Source organism: Anomaloglossus baeobatrachus, chromosome 5 (genome assembly GCF_048569485.1).
Source record: "Anomaloglossus baeobatrachus isolate aAnoBae1 chromosome 5, aAnoBae1.hap1, whole genome shotgun sequence".
Lineage (NCBI taxonomy): Eukaryota > Metazoa > Chordata > Amphibia > Anura > Aromobatidae > Anomaloglossus > Anomaloglossus baeobatrachus.
The window spans coordinates 568,135,089-568,153,733 of NC_134357.1; the positions used below are offsets into that span (position 1 = coordinate 568,135,089).

At 44.8% G+C, this 18,645-nt stretch overlaps 1 protein-coding gene across 1 annotated transcript; it reads left to right on the forward strand.

The window, feature by feature from the left end:
- Positions 1-7,622: 7,622 nt before the first annotated feature.
- On the forward strand, positions 7,623-17,449 carry LOC142313050 (uncharacterized). The gene is made up of 4 exons (XM_075352035.1): positions 7,623-7,659; positions 10,689-10,786; positions 10,984-11,074; positions 14,913-17,449. The coding sequence occupies exons 1-4, from the start codon at positions 7,623-7,625 to the stop codon at positions 15,944-15,946; spliced, it is 1,260 nt and encodes a 419-aa protein (XP_075208150.1). The 3' UTR covers positions 15,947-17,449.
- The last annotated feature ends 1,196 nt before the right edge of the window (positions 17,450-18,645 follow it).

The following is an 18,645-nucleotide window of genomic DNA, read 5'->3' on the forward strand; positions in this document are numbered from 1 at the left end:
TGTCAGAGGGGTTCTTTATCTACATTTAGGATTCATGTGAAAATAGTAGGTTTAGGTTAAATTTACGCAGAAAAATGGAGAATTTCAAATGGTTCACAAATGTTCAAGTACCACTGTAGTTACACACATGGCTCCGCTCCGTACACCTCGTACACACACGGCTCCGCTCCGTACACCTCGTACACACACTGCTCCGCTCTGTACACCTCGTACACAGACGGCTCCGCACTGTACGCCTCGTACACACACGGCTCTGCTCCGAACACCTCGTACACACACGGCTCTGCTCCGAACACCTCGTACACACACGGCTCTGCTCGGTACACCTCGTACACACGGCTCCGCTCCGTACACCTCGTACACACGGCTCCGCTCTGTACACCTCGTACACACACGGCTCCGCTCCGTACACCTCGTACACACACGGATCTGCTCCGAACACCTCGTACACACACGGCTCCGCTCCGTACACCTCGTACACACACGGCTCCGCTCCGTACACCTCGTACACACTGCTCTGCTCCGTACACCTCGTACACACGGCTCAGCACCGTACACCTCGTACACACATGGCTCTGTGTGATGCCCCGACAAAATCTGTGTTTCACAGATGACTGCACCCCACTTCCAGGTGCAGGATTCCCTCCTCCTTGGCCCTCCATCACAAACCCCCACATCCAGGTACATAACACCAGCCAGCAAAGCCTAGTCACCCCCCATGACAATAGGGACACACCAGTGGGCGAGGCCAAGCGGATGGTGACGCCCACCTAGGGGTTCTGAGGTGTCCTGGGAGGGAACAAGTCAGTTAAGCTTGGACAGAGAAAGTGAGAGGAGTGTGAAGTGACAGGGAAGTCAGGGGTTGGAGCTCCTGGACTACCGGACTACTGACTTGGTGGCAGTCGGCAGACAGGGCCACAGGCGACGGAGATCCGGTCGCGGGAGACCTTAAGTGGACCAGGGCAGGGTTGTAGCCCGCCGGTATCGACAGTGTGAATCCGGTCCGAAGCCGTGCACAGACAGGGTACCTGGAACCTAGAGCAAGGACAGCTTCACGCACCTTACTAATTGACCAGCCAGGGACAAGATTTCACGTCTTGTCCCATAGGAGGCCTAGATAGAGCGAGATGGAAGCCTAACGAGGAGGCTAGGGCTCCGCAATTGCCTGCTAAGATCCCACTGGTCAGTTCTTGCGGGCCACAGCTCCCAACACCCAAAAATCACTGGGAGTGGACTTCCCCGTTTCATGTGGAGTAGTTACAAAAAGGACACAAACACTAAGTGCAGGAGGGAGGGAGCCCTGTTTGCTGTATCAGGGTGTGGGACCCGAACACACCCACCGGAGGTCACTGGCAATTTGGTTTACCATCTGGACTCTGTGTGAAGTTATTGAGGAACTGTGAGTACACTAATATCACCGGGTCCAACCTACAGATTGCGCTCCGCAGCCCCATCCACCTGCATTGGAGGCCCCCGGGACAACACCTCCCCTACCCATGGAGGGTATAACATCCAGCTGCCTCACTCCATCAGCCCCGGGCATCACCTCCAGCGGCAGCAGCGGTGTCACCAATAATCACTGCACACCACGGGTGGCGTCACTGACAAAACCTCCCCTATACAAATCCCCCTTTTCACTTGTGGTCGACGGATGGGTGCTCAGGCCTGGGTCCGGCTTCCCTTCGAGCCACATCTACGACCCCGGATCCGAGCGTCTCGAGCAGTGCCCCTGCCGTGGTCTGTCCCCTGCCCGCAACATCTGCTCCGTACGCCTCGTATACACACACGGCTCCGCTCCGTACACCTCGTACACACAAGGCTTCTCTCCGTACACCTCATACACACTCGGCTCCGCTCCGTACGCCTCGTACACACAAGGCTCTGCTCCGTATGCCTCGTACACACACACGGCTCCACTCTGTACACCTCGTACACACTCGGCTCTGCTCCGTACACCTCGTACACACACGGCTCCGCTCCGTACACCTCGTACACACAAGGCTCCTCTCCGTACACCTCATACACACACGGCTCCGCTCCGTACACCTCGTACACACACGGCTCCGCTCCGTACACCTTGTACACACACGGCTCCGCTCCGTACACCTCGTACACACACATGGCTCCGCTCCGTACACCTCGTACACACGGCTCTGCTCCGTACACCTCGTACACACGGCTCTGCTCCGTACACCTCGTACACACACGGCTCCGCTCCGTACACCTCGTACACACACGGCTCTGCTACATCCACACTGTAAACCCCTCCTGACCCCACACATAAACTTCCCCTCATCCAGCACCATGACACCCAGCACAGCAGAGTCCTCCATACACTGAGGAGCTGATCATGTGACCCCTGACTCCTCCCCTCCATGTGACATCATCACAGGTCCTGGAAGCACAGAGCAGCCATATATCCAGTGTGCGGCTCTGCAGGTGGAGGTAGGTGCAGGGTATTATATATCTAGTGTGCGGCTCTGCAGGTGGAGGTAGGTGCAGGGTATTATATATCTAGTGTGCGGCTCTGCAGGTGGAGGTAGGTGCAGGGTATTATATATCTAGTGTGCGGCTCTGCAGGTGGAGGTAGGTGCAGGGTATTATATATCTAGTGTGCGGCTCTGCAGGTGGAGGTAGGTGCAGGGTATTATATATCTAGTGTGCGGCTCTGCAGGAGGAGGTAGGTGCAGGGTATTATATATCTAGTGTGCGGCTCTGCAGGAGGAGGTAGGTGCAGAGTATTATATATCTAGTGTGCGGCTCTGCAGGTGGAGGTAGGTGCAGAGTATTATATATCTAGTGTGCGGCTCTGCAGGTGGAGGTAGGTGCAGGGTATTATATATCTAGTGTGCGGCTCTGCAGGTGGAGGTAGGTGCAGGGTATTATATATCTAGTGTGCGGCTCTGCAGGTGGAGGTAGGTGCAGGGTATTATATATCTAGTGTGCGGCTCTGCAGGAGGAGGTAGGTGCAGGGTATTATATATCTAGTGTGCGGCTCTGCAGGTGGAGGTAGGTGCAGGGTATTATATATCTAGTGTGCGGCTCTGCAGGTGGAGGTAGGTGCAGGGTATTATATATCTAGTGTGCGGCTCTGCAGGAGGAGGTAGGTGCAGGGTATTATATATCTAGTGTGCGGCTCTGCAGGTGGAGGTAGGTGCAGGGTATTATATATCTAGTGTGCGGCTCTGCAGGTGGAGGTAGGTGCAGGGTATTATATATCTAGTGTGCGGCTCTGCAGGTGGAGGTAGGTGCAGGGTATTATATATCTAGTGTGCGGCTCTGCAGGTGGAGGTAGGTGCAGGGTATTATATATCTAGTGCGCGGCTCTGCAGGTGGAGGTAGGTGCAGGGTATTATATATCTAGTGCGCGGCTCTGCAGGTGGAGGTAGGTGCAGGGTATTATATATCTAGTGCGCGGCTCTGCAGGTGGAGGTAGGTGCAGGGTATTATATATCTAGTGCGCGGCTCTGCAGGTGGAGGTAGGTGCAGGGTATTATATATCTAGTGCGCGGCTCTGCAGGTGGAGGTAGGTGCAGGGTATTATATATCTAGTGCGCGGCTCTGCAGGTGGAGGTAGGTGCAGGGTATTATATATCTAGTGCGCGGCTCTGCAGGTGGAGGTAGGTGCAGGTTATTATATATCTAGTGCGCGGCTCTGCAGGTGGAGGTAGGTGCAGGGTATTATATATCTAGTGCGCGGCTCTGCAGGTGGAGGTAGGTGCAGGGTATTATATATCTAGTGCGCGGCTCTGCAGGTGGAGGTAGGTGCAGGGTATTATATATCTAGTGCGCGGCTCTGCAGGTGGAGGTAGGTGCAGGGTATTATATATCTAGTGTGCGGCTCTGCAGGAGGAGGTAGGTGCAGGGTATTATATATCTAGTGCGCGGCTCTGCAGGTGGAGGTAGGTGCAGGGTATTATATATCTAGTGTGCGGCTCTGCAGGTGGAGGTAGGTGCAGGGTATTATATATCTAGTGTGCGGCTCTGCAGGTGGAGGTAGGTGCAGGGTATTATATATCTAGTGTGCGGCTCTGCAGGTGGAGGTAGGTGCAGGGTATTATATATCTAGTGTGCGGCTCTGCAGGTGGAGGTAGGTGCAGGGTATTATATATCTAGTGTGCGGCTCTGCAGGTGGAGGTAGGTGCAGGGTATTATATATCTAGTGTGCGGCTCTGCAGGTGGAGGTAGGTGCAGGGTATTATATATCTAGTGTGCGGCTCTGCAGGTGGAGGTAGGTGCAGGGTATTATATATCTAGTGTGCGGCTCTGCAGGTGGAGGTAGGTGCAGGGTATTATATATCTAGTGTGCGGCTCTGCAGGTGGAGGTAGGTGCAGGGTATTATATATCTAGTGTGCGGCTCTGCAGGTGGAGGTAGGTGCAGGGTATTATATATCTAGTGTGCGGCTCTGCAGGTGGAGGTAGGTGCAGGGTATTATATATCTAGTGTGCGGCTCTGCAGGTGGAGGTAGGTGCAGGTTATTATATATCTAGTGTGCGGCTCTGCAGGTGGAGGTAGGTGCAGGGTATTATATATCTGGTGTGCGGCTCTGCAGGTGGAGGTAGGTGCAGGGTATTATATATCTGGTGTGCGGCTCTGCAGGAGGAGGTAGGTGCAGGGTATTATATATCTAGTGTGCGGCTCTGCAGGTGGAGGTAGGTGCAGGGTATTATATATCTAGTGTGCGGCTCTGCAGGAGGAGGTAGGTGCAGGGTATTATATATCTAGTGTGCGGCTCTGCAGGAGGAGGTAGGTGCAGGGTATTATATATCTAGTGTGCGGCTCTGCAGGTGGAGGTAGGTGCAGGGTATTATATATCTAGTGTGCGGCTCTGCAGGAGGAGGTAGGTGCAGGGTATTATATATCTAGTGTGCGGCTCTGCAGGTGGAGGTAGGTGCAGGGTATTATATATCTAGTGTGTGGCTCTGCAGGTGGAGGTAGGTGCAGGGTAGTGATGGGAAATCTAGTTCATTTTGGTGATTAGTTCACTGAAAAGATTAGTTCAAAAGATTAGCTCATTTAGTTCATTTAGTTCAGTATTTCTCTCCACCCTATCCTGAGGAGCTGACAGGATTTCCTGTCATCATGTGACCTGTGAACTAAATGAACTATATGAGCTGCTGAACTAAATGTTCTACTGAGAATGAATCAGGACAGCCTAGTTCAGTCTGATGCATCTCACTGAGCCCAGCAGAGCCCCCTGTGCTAGTGTAGAGTACTGACCCATAATGAATGTGTATGAGGGAGCTGAGAAGCAGTTCAGCAGCCACCATTTTGAGAACAGAACAGGAGCCAGTGGTAAAGATTTTAGCAAGACTGATCTAGGCTACAGGAGGGTGATCCTCTACAGGAGGCTGCTCCTCTACAGGAGGCTGATCCTCTACAGGAGGCTGATCTTATCACACAGACGGGTGAGGGGCATGAACCACACACACAAACTTTCTCTCTCATACACACATATGAGCTGTGTCTACTGTGCAATTTCAGTTTTTATTAATATTATTATTACTATTATATTTGTATTTGATGTGTGGTATAGTGTTACTACCTTCTTTTCCAGCATCAGAAGCTATAAAGAGCCAGTGTGAGAGCAGGAGCCTCCTGGAGCTGTAGAGGGTCACTCTCTGTCTCCTCACACTGCTGTTTAGTTCAGTATTTCTCTCCACCCTGTCCTATGAGCTGACAGGAAATGCATCATGTGACCTGTGAACTAAATGAACTATATGATATGCTGAACTAAATGTTCTACTGAGAATGAATCAGGACAGTCTAGTTCAATCTGATGCATCTCACTGAGCCCAGCAGCGCCCCCTGTGGTAGTGTAGAGTACTGACCCATAATGAATGTGTATGAGGGAGCCCAGCAGCGCCCCCTGTGGTAGTGTAGAGTACTGACCCATAATGAATGTGTATGAGGGAGCTGAGGAGCAGTTCAGCATTCACCATTTTGAGAACAAAACAGGAGCCAGTGGTAAAGTTTTTAGCAAGACTGATCTTCTACAGGAGGCTGCTCCTCTACAGGAGGGTGATCCTCTACAGGAGGCCGATCCTCTACAGGAGGCCGATCCTCTACAGGAGGCCGATCCTCTACAGGAGGCTGATCCTATCACACAGACAGGTGAGGGGCATGACCCACACACAGAAAAACTCTCTCCCATACACACATATGAGCTGTGTCTACTGTGCAATTTCAGTTTTTATTAATATTATTATTACTATTATATTTGTATTTGATGTGTGCTAGTGTTTTACTACCTTCAAGTGTGAGAGCAGGAGCCTCCTGGAGCTGTAGAGGGATCACTCTCTGTCTCCTCACACTCGCTGTTTAGTTCATAATGAACTAATCTCTGTCAGGATGGTGACTAGATGAACTAGTTCACTCTGAAGATTAGTTCATTTTGAACTACTCACTCACGAACTACCCATCACTAGTGCAGGGTCTCTATTATTGTGGCGCATTCTCCATATTATTAACCCCTTCCTCCCGGTGTGTTTGTGACGTCACGCTCCGGGGTGCAAGTCTCCTTCCTCGCCCTCTGATGTAGATGTAGGAGGGGCCGGTATTAGCGCTCGGAGCTCGTACATTCTGGGGACAGATAATTCCAGGAGACAGACCTTATTCTATCACTTTTTGTTGCTGTATCTCCTTTTCTCCTTTATGAATAATATTTCCTGGAACAGTATTGGCACTGCTTTCCCGGCCGCTCAGCCGTCCATTGGAACGTGTTGTAGTGATAGAGGCAGCTCCTCCTTTTATCTCACCTCCTAAGAGATTGAATAGTTGAGATTGGAGTTATCTCTGATCAGGGTAACTAGACTACTACAAGGAATGGAGGCCGCCCATATGATGACAGGTTGAAAGTTAGATCTGTTTAGCTTAGAAAAAAGACATCTCAGAGGGGATCTCATTAATATGTATAAATACAGGCGGCACGGTGGCTCAGTGGTTAGCACTGCAGCCTTTCAGCGCTGGGGTCCTGGGTTCGAATCCCACCAAGGACACCATCTGCAAGGAGTTTGTATGTTCTCCCCGTCTTTGCATGGGTTTCCTCCGAGTACTCTGGTTTCCTCCTACACTCCAAAAAACATACAGATAGGGAATTTAGATTGTGAGCCCCAATGGGGACAGTGTTCCTAATGTATGTAAAGCGCTGCGGAATATGTTAGCGCAATATAAAAATAAAGATTTATTTTTTAAAGATTTAATATAAAGGACGGCAAATGACTTATTCCTTTCAAAGACAATACTAAGGACCAGGGGACACTCACTGCGAGTGGAAGAAAGGAGATTCCGGCTGCTAAATAGGAAAGGATTCTTTACAGTTAGAGCAGTCAGACTGTGGCATGTCCTACCACAAGAGGTAGTAATGGCAGATACTATAACAGCTTTTATATCAGGGCTGGATGATTTCCTCAGTACACACAACATTGTTGGTTATAAATGACTTAGGGACAAAATGTAGAACTGGTGGAGGAAGGTTGAACTAGATGGACCTAGGTCTTTTTTCAACCTAAGTAACTATGTAAGGGCTGTTATATTGGGATCCGGTGGTCAATTAATTAAATTCTAATAAGGTGAAATGTGGACAGAGCAGTGGCGATAGTAATATGACGTAGGTCTACGATGGTGAAATCTGAAAGCAGAATTCAGCCTTTACCAAGTGAGAAGACAAAGACATCTGAATTCGCAGAATAAGTTGATTTAATTTACTTGCTAGCAAGGAGACAGTTGTATTCTCAAAAAGATGTCTTGACACTAATACATTTTGGTTGACCTTATATAGATAATTCTACTCGTTAAATTCCATACATATTTTATTATATGTTCAATCTCCATCCTGTACAGTCGTGCTAAAGCCATTATAAATTAACATATTGATTATATATACTGTATAGATATAATGAATAAATTGTATATTTATTTTCAGATTATTATGACCAAATTCTTAAAGGGTTATTCCTGCTCTGCTCAGATATGCATCTCCCACTTGTCTATAGCAAAATCAAAATAAGCCTTTCACGATCCCTCTGTGCAGGGCACCTTGCTTATAGGTGATGTTTTGCTTCGCCTTTCTGAACTACAGAGCCGGCATTTACATGTTTCCTTTGTACAGAGCATTTTGCATTTGGAGATGCTCTGCTGTGTTTCTTTGAGCACTAGCTTGCAGGTTGTTTGACAGCACAGGTTTCCATGCCGGTTCTGGGAGGTGCCATTACTCATGTGTTCCACCATCCTGGTAATTGCTCTGTTTCATTACTGAGCATGCTCTCCCAAAACCTCGCCAGTCGTACTCTCTGGTTCGGCAATTGTGCTCTTGGCTTGTGTTCTGATCTAAGTTTTCTGACCCTGAACTGTTGATTGACTCCTCTCTGCCCGCTCCGTTTTTGTCATTACCTACTGGCTTCCGACCTCGGACTATTACTTGACCACATCTCTGTCTGCTCCCTGAATCTAATACATTTTCCCCTGGAATTTTGACCCTCGGACTGTGACTTTACTGCGGTTCTGCTTACTCTCTGTGTCTTGTTGTGCCTTCTAGTTTCCTGCCCCGGCTTGTCTCACTACCCTTCTCTCTATACTATCCGTAAGTAGTGACTAGCTACTTTGCCTTTCAGTTTATGGCTGTAAGTAAATGCTTTTTTTCTGGCCACTCTTCCATAAAGGCCAGCTCTTTAGAGTGTATGGCTTACTGTTGTCGTATAGACAGATACTGCAGTCTCTGCTTGGGAACTCTACAGCTCCTTCAGGTTCATCTTTTGGTCTTTGTGCTGCCTCTCTAATTAATGCCCTCCTTGCCTGGGCTGAGATTTTTGGTGGGCGACCTTTCTTGGCAGGTTCTTTGTGGTACCATGTTCTTTCCATTTGTTGATAATGGATTTGATGGTGCTCCAGGGGATCATCAAAAATTGAGATCTTTCTAGAACCCAATCCTGACTTGTACTTCTCACCACTTTGTCTTCATGGTGTTGTTTGGACACCTCCTTGGTCTTCATGGTGTTGGTTGAAGCTCTCCTTGGTCTTCATGGTGTTGGTTGAAGCTCTCCTTGGTCTTCATGGTGTTGGTTGAAGCTCTCCTTGGTCTTCATGGTGTTGGTTGAAGATTTCCTTGGTCTTCATGGTGTTGGTTGAAGATCTCCTTGGTCTTCATGGTGTTGGTTGAAGATCTCCTTGGTCTTCATGGTGTTGGTTGAAGATCTCCTTGGTCTTCATGGTGTTGGTTGAAGATCTCCTTGGTCTTCATGGTGTTGGTTGAAGATCTCCTTGGTCTTCATGGTGTTGGTTGAAGATCTCCTTGGTCTTCATGGTGTTGGTTGAAGATCTCCTTGGTCTTCATGGTGTTGTTTGGGGGATCTCCTTGGTCTTCATGATGTTGTTTGGTTAGTGGTGCCTCTTGCTTAATGGTGTTGCAGCCTCCATGTTCTATCAGAAAAGGTGTGTATATACTGACAGACCCCGGGACACTTAGATTGCACACAGGTGGACTTCCTTTCACTAAACATGTGACTTATGAATGTAATTGCTTGCATTAGAAATTTTGAGGGGCTTCATAGCAAAAGGGGTAAATACATATGCAGTTATTTATTTTATCCCAAAAATGTAATTTTTGCCTTTTATGTTTCTCACTTCACTTCCCCAACTTTAGACTATTTAAAGCTGATACAAATTGAATAACAAAAATATTTAAATCCATGTTGTCATGCAACAAAATAGGTAAAAACTAATGAGGGGGTGAATAGTTTCACAAGGCACTGTATGAGATCAGCAAGTTTTGTCAACTGGCCCTATTCTAATGAGCACTAATCTTCTAATGGATGACTGCACAGAGCACTACTACAATATTGGTGATGCTGGTATGTAGGTGACAAGACTATTCTCATATGAAGCATGCAACATCCTTGGCACTTTTTACATGGGATTATTTGTGATTGTTCTTCCTATTCAGGTCCCTACAATATCGAATCCTCTCAGTAGAGATCTTCTACATAAGAGAATTCTCCTAATTATCCATCAACAATGGATGTGGACAGGGACAAGATGGCGGAGAGGATATTACACCTCACCCTAGAGATCCTCTTCCGGCTTACTGGAGAGGTGAGAGATTCGGATGACGTCACATTACATCATTCTTATCTATGGGAATAACAGATGGACAGAACTGGAGAGGTGAGGACTCTGGAAATGTCTGGAGTGAGATTTCTTACTGTGTCTCTCCATAACCAGGATTACACAGTAGTGAAGAAGACCTCTAGTGAGCGCTGTCAGGCCCCTGTGTCTGAGGGATGGGGAAGACCCCAGAGCCCAATCACGGGGCCTCCACCTCACCCCCCGATACATGAGGACATCAATGACCAGAAGATCCTAGAACTCACCTACAAGATGATTGAGCTGCTGACTGGAGAGGTGACACTGCTGGGAATGCTGGGACATTATACAGTAACGCTATGAAGGGATCGGGGGTGACGGTATCATTGTATGTGTCAGGTTCCTATAAGGTGTCAGGACGTCACCGTCTATTTCTCCATGGAGGAGTGGGAGTATTTAGAAGGACACAAAGATCTGTACAAGGACGTCCTGATGGAGGTTCCCCAGCCCCTCACATCACCAGGTAATAGACAGGACTAAATACACACGGCCTATAATTATCTGTATGTAAGGAATGAATTCAGTCCCTGTATGTGTCTCCTCCAGTTCTATCCAGTAAGAGGACAACACCAGAGAGATGTCCCCGTCCTCTTCTCCCACAGGACTGTAAACAAGAAGATCCCGATGTTCCTCAGGATCATCAGGTAGATGGAGAGAAGGTGCCATGAAATCTCCCTATGATGTGTAGACGGCTGTGAAGGTCTTGTGCTCAGTCTTGTTTTATCCTCCAGTATTATATGTGTTATACTTGTGTAATGAGAGCGGTGGAGATGGCAGGATTAGAGCTGATCATAGATGGGACTTCTCCATCTGTCTGTGACTTTTACAATATTTATTTCAGGGGGAAGATCTGCCCCATATTAATACTACAGAGACATATGTGAGCGGTGATGATTGGTTTAAAGTGGAGATTGCTTCAGAAGACAGCGAAGGTGAGTAGTGAGCACTAAATTCTGATTTATAAATCATGTAAGAAGAACACAAGCTTTTTCATATATATTTTTTTTTTATAAGCTTATTTTAATGACAATTTAAAAGGGCAATAGTGACATGACACTTTTTACCCTCAAATTAAATACACCATGCTGTATCTCCATGTATCCCGTTCCGGTTGCACGCACATATGAACGCTGCAACCAATCACTGGCCAAAATGGAAACTCACTGGTCACTTCTGGGGTCAGTGATTTACTACAGAGATCAAATGCTCTTGTGGCCGAAAGATTGAGGCGGTAAGATCGACGTGTGTTGGGGCTGCTTTGAAAATAGAGTATCTGGGATCGAAAGGTAAGTATGATTTATTCCTTTAAAATTATTTATTTTAGTTTTAAGTTTTTTGGTTGGTTTTTGAGGAAAAACAATCAAGATGAACAAACTATTTCATGAATTCCATAGATTTCTGAGATATTTTCACTGGACTATAGTTTTCCCAATATACAGGTTGGGTTTTTGGTTTTTTTTGGCTTTTTTTTTTCCTTTTGACTCTTAACATCCAGATTTTCCATAAATATCAGCTTCGACATCAGAACCCAGAGAGGAACTTCCAGAGGAACAAGTCTTCGGTGATGATGCTTCAAGACCCCACCAATATAGAGAAACTGGTGACCTTCATTGCTCAGGTGCGATTTTGGCCCATTCTTCTACACAAACACTCCTCACATCCTGTAGGTCCCAGCTCTTTCTAGGAACTCTGAGCGTTCCTTCAATACATTTTCTACAGGATTCAGCTGCAGTGATTGGCTCGGCCATTCTAGGAACTTTATTTTCTTTCTCTGGTGCCATTTGAAAGTTTTCTTGCTGTGCATTTGGGATCATTGTCTTGCTGAAATGTCCACCCTCGTTTCATCTTCATCATTTTGGTAGATGGCAGCAGAGTTTTATCAAGAAAGACAAATGTACCAAGAGACAATCATTTTTCCTTTATAGGGAACCTACCAAGTGTAAAATCACATCGAACCCCACTGTGAATCTAGAGCTGTAACCACGCCCGTGCACTGACTGGCAGCCGCTGAGCATTAGAGGAGTGGAGTGACTGAACCCTCGCTGCCCCCATTACTGAATCCAGAATGCCGGGTGTCACGAACCACCAGGGAGGGTCACTCAGAAATCCCCCACGCTGGTTACCAGTATGTCACAATCGGGGGGTAACAAGTGGGGGTCACCCCTCCTTTTTACCGACCGACAGACAGAGCACGTGACGCGCTCTCTAGCGCCCCTCTTATAGTCAGGCCAATTATGGAATTGCCCGACAATAAGCAAACAGGCCGCTATACTACTTATGCCGATTATTGAAGGGTCCCCGGTGAGAGTAGGGTATATATTCCCCCGACCTCCGCGGGCGGAATATATAAAATCTCCCCGAATCTCACTGGCCTCCCCACAATAATCCTTGGCACAACTCGCTGCCATCAACCGCTTCACGGTAACTATTAGCCGAACACACAGACGTGGGATTCAAGATCGAGATAACAGAACAGCCCAAGATTAATTATATAATTTAATCGGCCGAAGCCACACTAGAAACTACAATATATACAATAGGAGATCTACAGAATATACATAGGTCAGAGTACAGTTACAATCAAAGCATGGGTTACAAACAGGCATACACAGTTCCAGCAGTTACCTTGTGCGTCTGGCCACAGGGGGGCGCCGTGGACCAGGTTTCCAGGATCTCCCTCACAGGTCTTCCCTGACCAGACCCCCGAGCAAAAGAACACTGGGAAATGGCCGAAGTAGGGTTATCAACCTGGGCAAATCCAGGTCCCCTCCTACCTTAGTGACGTCACAGGGAAGCACTGCCACTCCCCCTGCATTGAGTCAGAGTAATATCCCAGAAGGGGCTATTACCTGCAACTCCGGACTGGGAGGTCCGATCGGGATGGTTCTGGTGCCATCAGATCCGCCCGGGTCCCCTCTGAATTTTGAGTCCAAGCACGACTCATTTACCGGACTCCTACTAGCAGTTCTCTATATCTCGCCGCCCCAGGGTGCCACAGACTCCGAGGATATGCACAGATTCGGCTTGAAGTCCCGATTCTAACGATGTAGGAGGTGTATGGCTGAGACGCACGGTAATATCATAACTGGGTATGATATTACGGAGCCAGCAGTATGCTCTCCTGCGGGGACTAGCTACTTTTGGTTTTGCTAGGTCCCTGCCCACTCTCTTTGATGAGTGGACACAGCTCCCAGGGGGTCTTCCTCTCTCTGTGTTTTAGAGGCCTGAGAGAACAAGCAATCTCCATATCAGAGGAGATGGCTGTTGGAGGTGTAAGTGGGACTTCACACCTTTCCAGATGCTGGCATCTGAGAAGTACCTCAGTGTGTGAAGGGACAAGGGAGGGGGGTTGCCCTCAGGGGGGTGATGAGAGAAATGATGACTGGACATCATCATTCCTCTTAATATCCCAGGATTTCCCTCACACCGGGCATGGTTCTAATCCTATCAATCTGCAGGTTAATACCGTTTTCACATGTGACAGGTTCCCTTTAATCACATGAAGTTTGTTAGTACCGTATGCTGAAAAACAGCCCCCCCACCATGATGTTCCAACCTCCAAAATTCACTGTTGGTGTTTTTGGGATGATTTGCCTTCTGGCCTACAAAAATAGTGTGCATTGTGACATCCAAATATTTCAATTTTGGCCTCATCTGACCAGATTATATTCTCCCAGTATTTCACAGTTTTGTCTAAATGTTTAAGTGGATTTGCACATGCTTTGTGTTCAGTGATAGTCTTGCATGCTGAGCATGCATACAGGCCATAGAGGGTGAGTGTATTACTAATTGTTTTCTTTGAAACAATTGTACCTGATTCCAGGTCTTTCTGTAGCTCATCATAGGTGGTCAATGGCTTTTGGAAAACTCTGATGATAATTCGTTTCACTCCTCTGTTTCAAATCTTGCGTGGAGCACCTGGTTGTGGCTAGTTTATGGATAAATTATGTTCTTTCCAAGTCCAGATTATGGCCCCAACAGTGTTCACTGAAACCTTCAGTAATTTAGAAATTAATTTGTAACCACTGCTATTAGTATATTTTACAACAATAAGTTGCAATAGTTTTGAGACAGTTCACTGGTTTTACCAATAATAAGATGTTTCTTGTGTGGCACTTTGGTAATAGGACACTTTTTTATAGGTCATCCATTAAACCAGCTGATATTATGTTTCACTAAGTAGCAAGATTTCTTTCTAATTACTGATATATTTCAGCTGGTGACATGACTTTTTGCACCTCTCTCTTCATGTGTTCATTACTTTTTCCCTGAGTCATTTCTTATTATAACACAAAACTTAATGTATGGACATCTATGCCTTGATTTTTTTTGTCCGTGTGGCTTGGATGGGTTGTTACCAAAAGTTGGTGGGAAATTCAGAAATTTATGTCAATAGCACCTTTAGAAATATGTTTACTTAGAAAATTGTTGACATGTTCAACACTTATATCACCTCTGTGTGTGTATGTGTATGTGTGTGTGTATATATATATATATATATATATAATAAATAAATATACATCTAAAGGAGCAAGAGAGAGAAGCAGTATACTATACATGTTAATAGAATGCAGTGTACTGCTTTTTTCTCTTGCTACTGTGTATGTTTCACGTGGCTGTAAGGGAGTGTATGAGGGTTTCCTGTTGACATTGTTAACTTTGAAACCCAGAATCAAGGACTCCGTGTGCCACTGCTGACTTGGTCACTTTAAAATTGAATTTTAAATTTTACAAGAAAAAATCTATTCTTATATTTTTTTATCTTGGCAGATAACTGTACCAGGAGCTCAGATGGACTTCTAATATTTTCAGATTATAAAACAGGTGATCATGGTATTACACAAGATACATTTGAAGAACATGTCATTATCCCATACATATCTCCATCCTTTGGCACCAATGATCTATCAGATGGTATTTCTTCTGACTCATTACAGACTGTTAATCAAATTAAAAAAAATGGATGTGATGTTGAACAGCGAAGTACTGATACAAGGGAGAAGCCATTTTTATGCTTAGAATGCGGGAAATGTTTTATAAGGAAATCACATCTTCTTAGACATCAGAGAATTCACACTGGGGTGAACCTATTTTCATGTGCAGAATGTGGGAAATGTTTTGTAGAAAATTCAGTTCTTGTTAAGCATCAGAGAATTCACACGGGGGAGAACCTAATGTCATGTTCAGAATGTGGGAAATGTTTTCCAGACAAATCAAATCTTGATAGACATCAGAGAAGTCACACAGGAGAGAAACCATTTCCATGTCCAGAATGTGGGAAATGTTTTACAGAGAAATCAAATCTTGATAGACATCAGAGAAGTCACACAGGAGAGAAACCATTTCCATGTCCAGAATGTGGGAAATGTTTTAGAGCTAAATCAAATCTTGCTAATCATAAAAGAACTCACACAGGAGAGAAGCCATTTTCTTGCTTAGACTGTGGGAAATGTTTTAGTGAGAAATCAACTCTTGTTAAGCATAAAAGAACTCACACAGGGGAAAAGCAGTTTTCTTGCTTAGAATGTGGTAAATGTTTTATAGACAAATCATATCTTACTAATCATCAGAGAATTCACATAATGGAGAATACATTTTCTTGTTCAGAATGTGGGAAATGTTTTTCCAGCAAAGGAAATCTTGTTAAACATAATAGAACTCACACAGGAGAGAAGCCATATTCTTGTCCAGAATGTGAGAAAAGTTTTACCAAAAAAATATATCTTGTTTCACATAAGATAACTCACACAAGGGAGAAGCAGTTTCCTGTCCAAAATATGGGAAATGTTATTCCCATAAATTAACTCTTATGCATCAGCTCACAGAGAAGAGGAGCCATTTTCATGTTGACCATTTGGAAAATGTTTTACAGTGAAATGACATCTTCTTAAATGGGATGGCCATCAAATAATTAGTGTCTTAGGCCTTGTGCCCACAGGGCGTTTTTACAGTTTTTTTCTAGCATTTTTCCTTGCTTTTTTCAATCAATAAAAGCAAGGAAAAAGCATCCCAGCAAAGTCTATGAGAATCGTGACTTGCTGTGCCCACGTTGCTTCTTTTGACCTTGCTTTTTGTCTTGCTGAAAAAAGAAGCAACATATCAATTGTTTTAGCGTGTTTTTTTTCTGCTTTTTTTCCCCAATTGACTTCAATGGAGTTTGGGGAAAAAAGCAGGAAAAAACACACGTGTAATGCCCAAGTTGATTTATTTTATGCGTTTAGGTGTTTTTTAAAAAAATAAATAAAAAAATAAAATAAAGGATGTGATGTCACAGAGGGAGAGGAAAAGAAAACTATGGCTATGTAGATTCCTTCATAGAAGAAAGCCACATAGCCAGTGTTAGCTGCTGTTTCCTTATCTCCCAGTGTTTACCGTGACACCTCTCTGTAGGGACCCCCGCTGACCGCACAAGGGGAAGAGTTTATCCCAGTGGGGGATCTCCAGGAACCCCCCCCCCCCACCCCAGAGATCCTGCTGCATGAACAGTATTCATCTTGTGACATACCTGGACTTCCCTGCAGAGCGGTTTCATGGTAAAACACTGCAGGAATACTGAATGCATGGTGCACAGCCTATTCCTCATAAGTGCGGGGAACCCCCGCTGACGTTGGTAACCTAACGAGCAGGTTACTATAGCAACGGTGATCTCTTAATAGCGGCGTCGGTAAACGATCTAATAGATCATCATTTTCCTGTCATTTGTATTCCAAAATGGAGATTGAAGAAATGGGGTTGAACAAAGAAATGACATGAGAACACCTTTTATTTCACATCCAACTTTAATGAGCTGAAACAAGCAGTCAATAGTAACAAAAAAAGCATGAAAAAAAGCACGAAACCATGAAAAGAAGCGTGAAAAGAAGCACAAAAAAGCAACTTTTTTCCTGGCAAGACATGCTTTTTTTCTGTGCTGAAAAAAGCACTGTGGGCACATAGCATTAGTGATTACAAGAGACCAGCACTGGATGTTTTTCAACTGTTCTGATCAAGTATCGCAGTAACCTACCACAACTGATCAGGTAGAAGAGAGAAGCTTTGTAAACCTCTAGAATTTCCAACCAAAGATTAACTACTTAGTAGCAGGGCTGTGGAGTAGGTAAGCCAAACCTTCAACTCCGACTCCGACTCCTCAATTTCCCTTGCACAGACTCCGACTCCTAGATATATTGCTTATAGTTAAGGGAAAAATTTATTGTAGTACATGAACATGTGTATGTGAACATCAGACATTTAATAATTTTTATGATACAATAATCAAGATATTTGGATGGAACATAAAATATATTTATTGGAATACAACTTTAGAACACAAAAAACTGTAATAAATTGTAAATATGTAATACACTATGTAATATACAGTAGCTTACATATATATCTCGTATGTATGTGTGTATGTATATATATATTACATATTTACAATTTATTAGTTTTGTGTTCTAAAGTTGTATTCCAATAAATAATATACTTTATGTTCTATCGAAAAATCTTGATTATTGTATCAAAAAATTATTAAATGTCTGATGTTCACATTGTACTACAATACATTTTTCACTTAAATATAAGCAATATACTAAATGTTATGTTTTTGTTGAAGACTGTTTTTTGCCACTTACATAGTTTATTATATAGTGTTATATGTATGTATGTATATATATAATGTGTAATACACTATGTAAGTGGCAAAAAACAGTTTTCAACAAAAACATACTAAATAACATCTGTGCAGTCTTTGAATTTGTTGTGAGAAATAGAATTGCCTCCATCAGATCCTCCTTCACAGATAACCTCAAATCTGACCTAATAATTTTAAGGCTAGAGAACAACCTCTCTACAGTAACTTGGATTGAAGGCAAAGCCGTAACCACATGGGCAACATCTCTAACAATTTCCGGGTATAAAGGATTGCCTCATGCACAGTCAGTTTTGATGAACGGTTGAATTTTTTTATTTCTTTGAGAGCAAGTGAAAAATTTTACTGAAATCTGGTCAATCTGCTGCTATAGGAGACGGAGTGAAATCTTTTTCCTTGCGGCAACACTTTGCTGCTCCATGTCATCCAAATACTTGTCAAAGTTAAACTCCTCATCTGATGAGGATGAAGATATGGCTGCAGTAGCACTGTCAGGACCCAAGTCCTCTTGCGCCTGGCAGTCCTGTAGCCGCTCATCCTAACTGCTACCTCACTCAAAGCTTCTTTTCCTTTAGTAAGCTGTTGATCATCAAGCAGTATACGATCACTTGGGCCCACATAGACAGCTGCCAGAAGAATTTTATTTTCCAATAGCTGTGTCTCTCTCCATTTGATTGAAGCAGAAATGCCATCTGCGATTAAACCTCCTCTTTGGGACAGGCAAAATAGCAAGTTCTTCCACTCCCTTATGAAAATACCAGGAGTTAAATCCTCAGCTTGTAATTTTTTAGTCACGGTAAATGGGTGATTAAGCAATTCCTTCAATTCAGCCACCTGTGTCCATTGACCTTCATTTAATGTTACTTGAGGGTT

Bases quoted from the DNA above. Each gene is read 5' to 3' on its own strand.
- LOC142313050 (XM_075352035.1), top strand. From the start codon at position 7,623: ATGGTGAAATCTGAAAGCAGAATTCAGCCTTTACCAA. The intron at 10,787-10,983 runs GTAGATGGAGAG...TATTTATTTCAG, and splicing joins ATGTTCCTCAGGATCATCAG to GGGGAAGATCTGCCCCATAT. The intron at 11,075-14,912 runs GTGAGTAGTGAG...TTATCTTGGCAG, and splicing joins TGCTTCAGAAGACAGCGAAG to ATAACTGTACCAGGAGCTCA.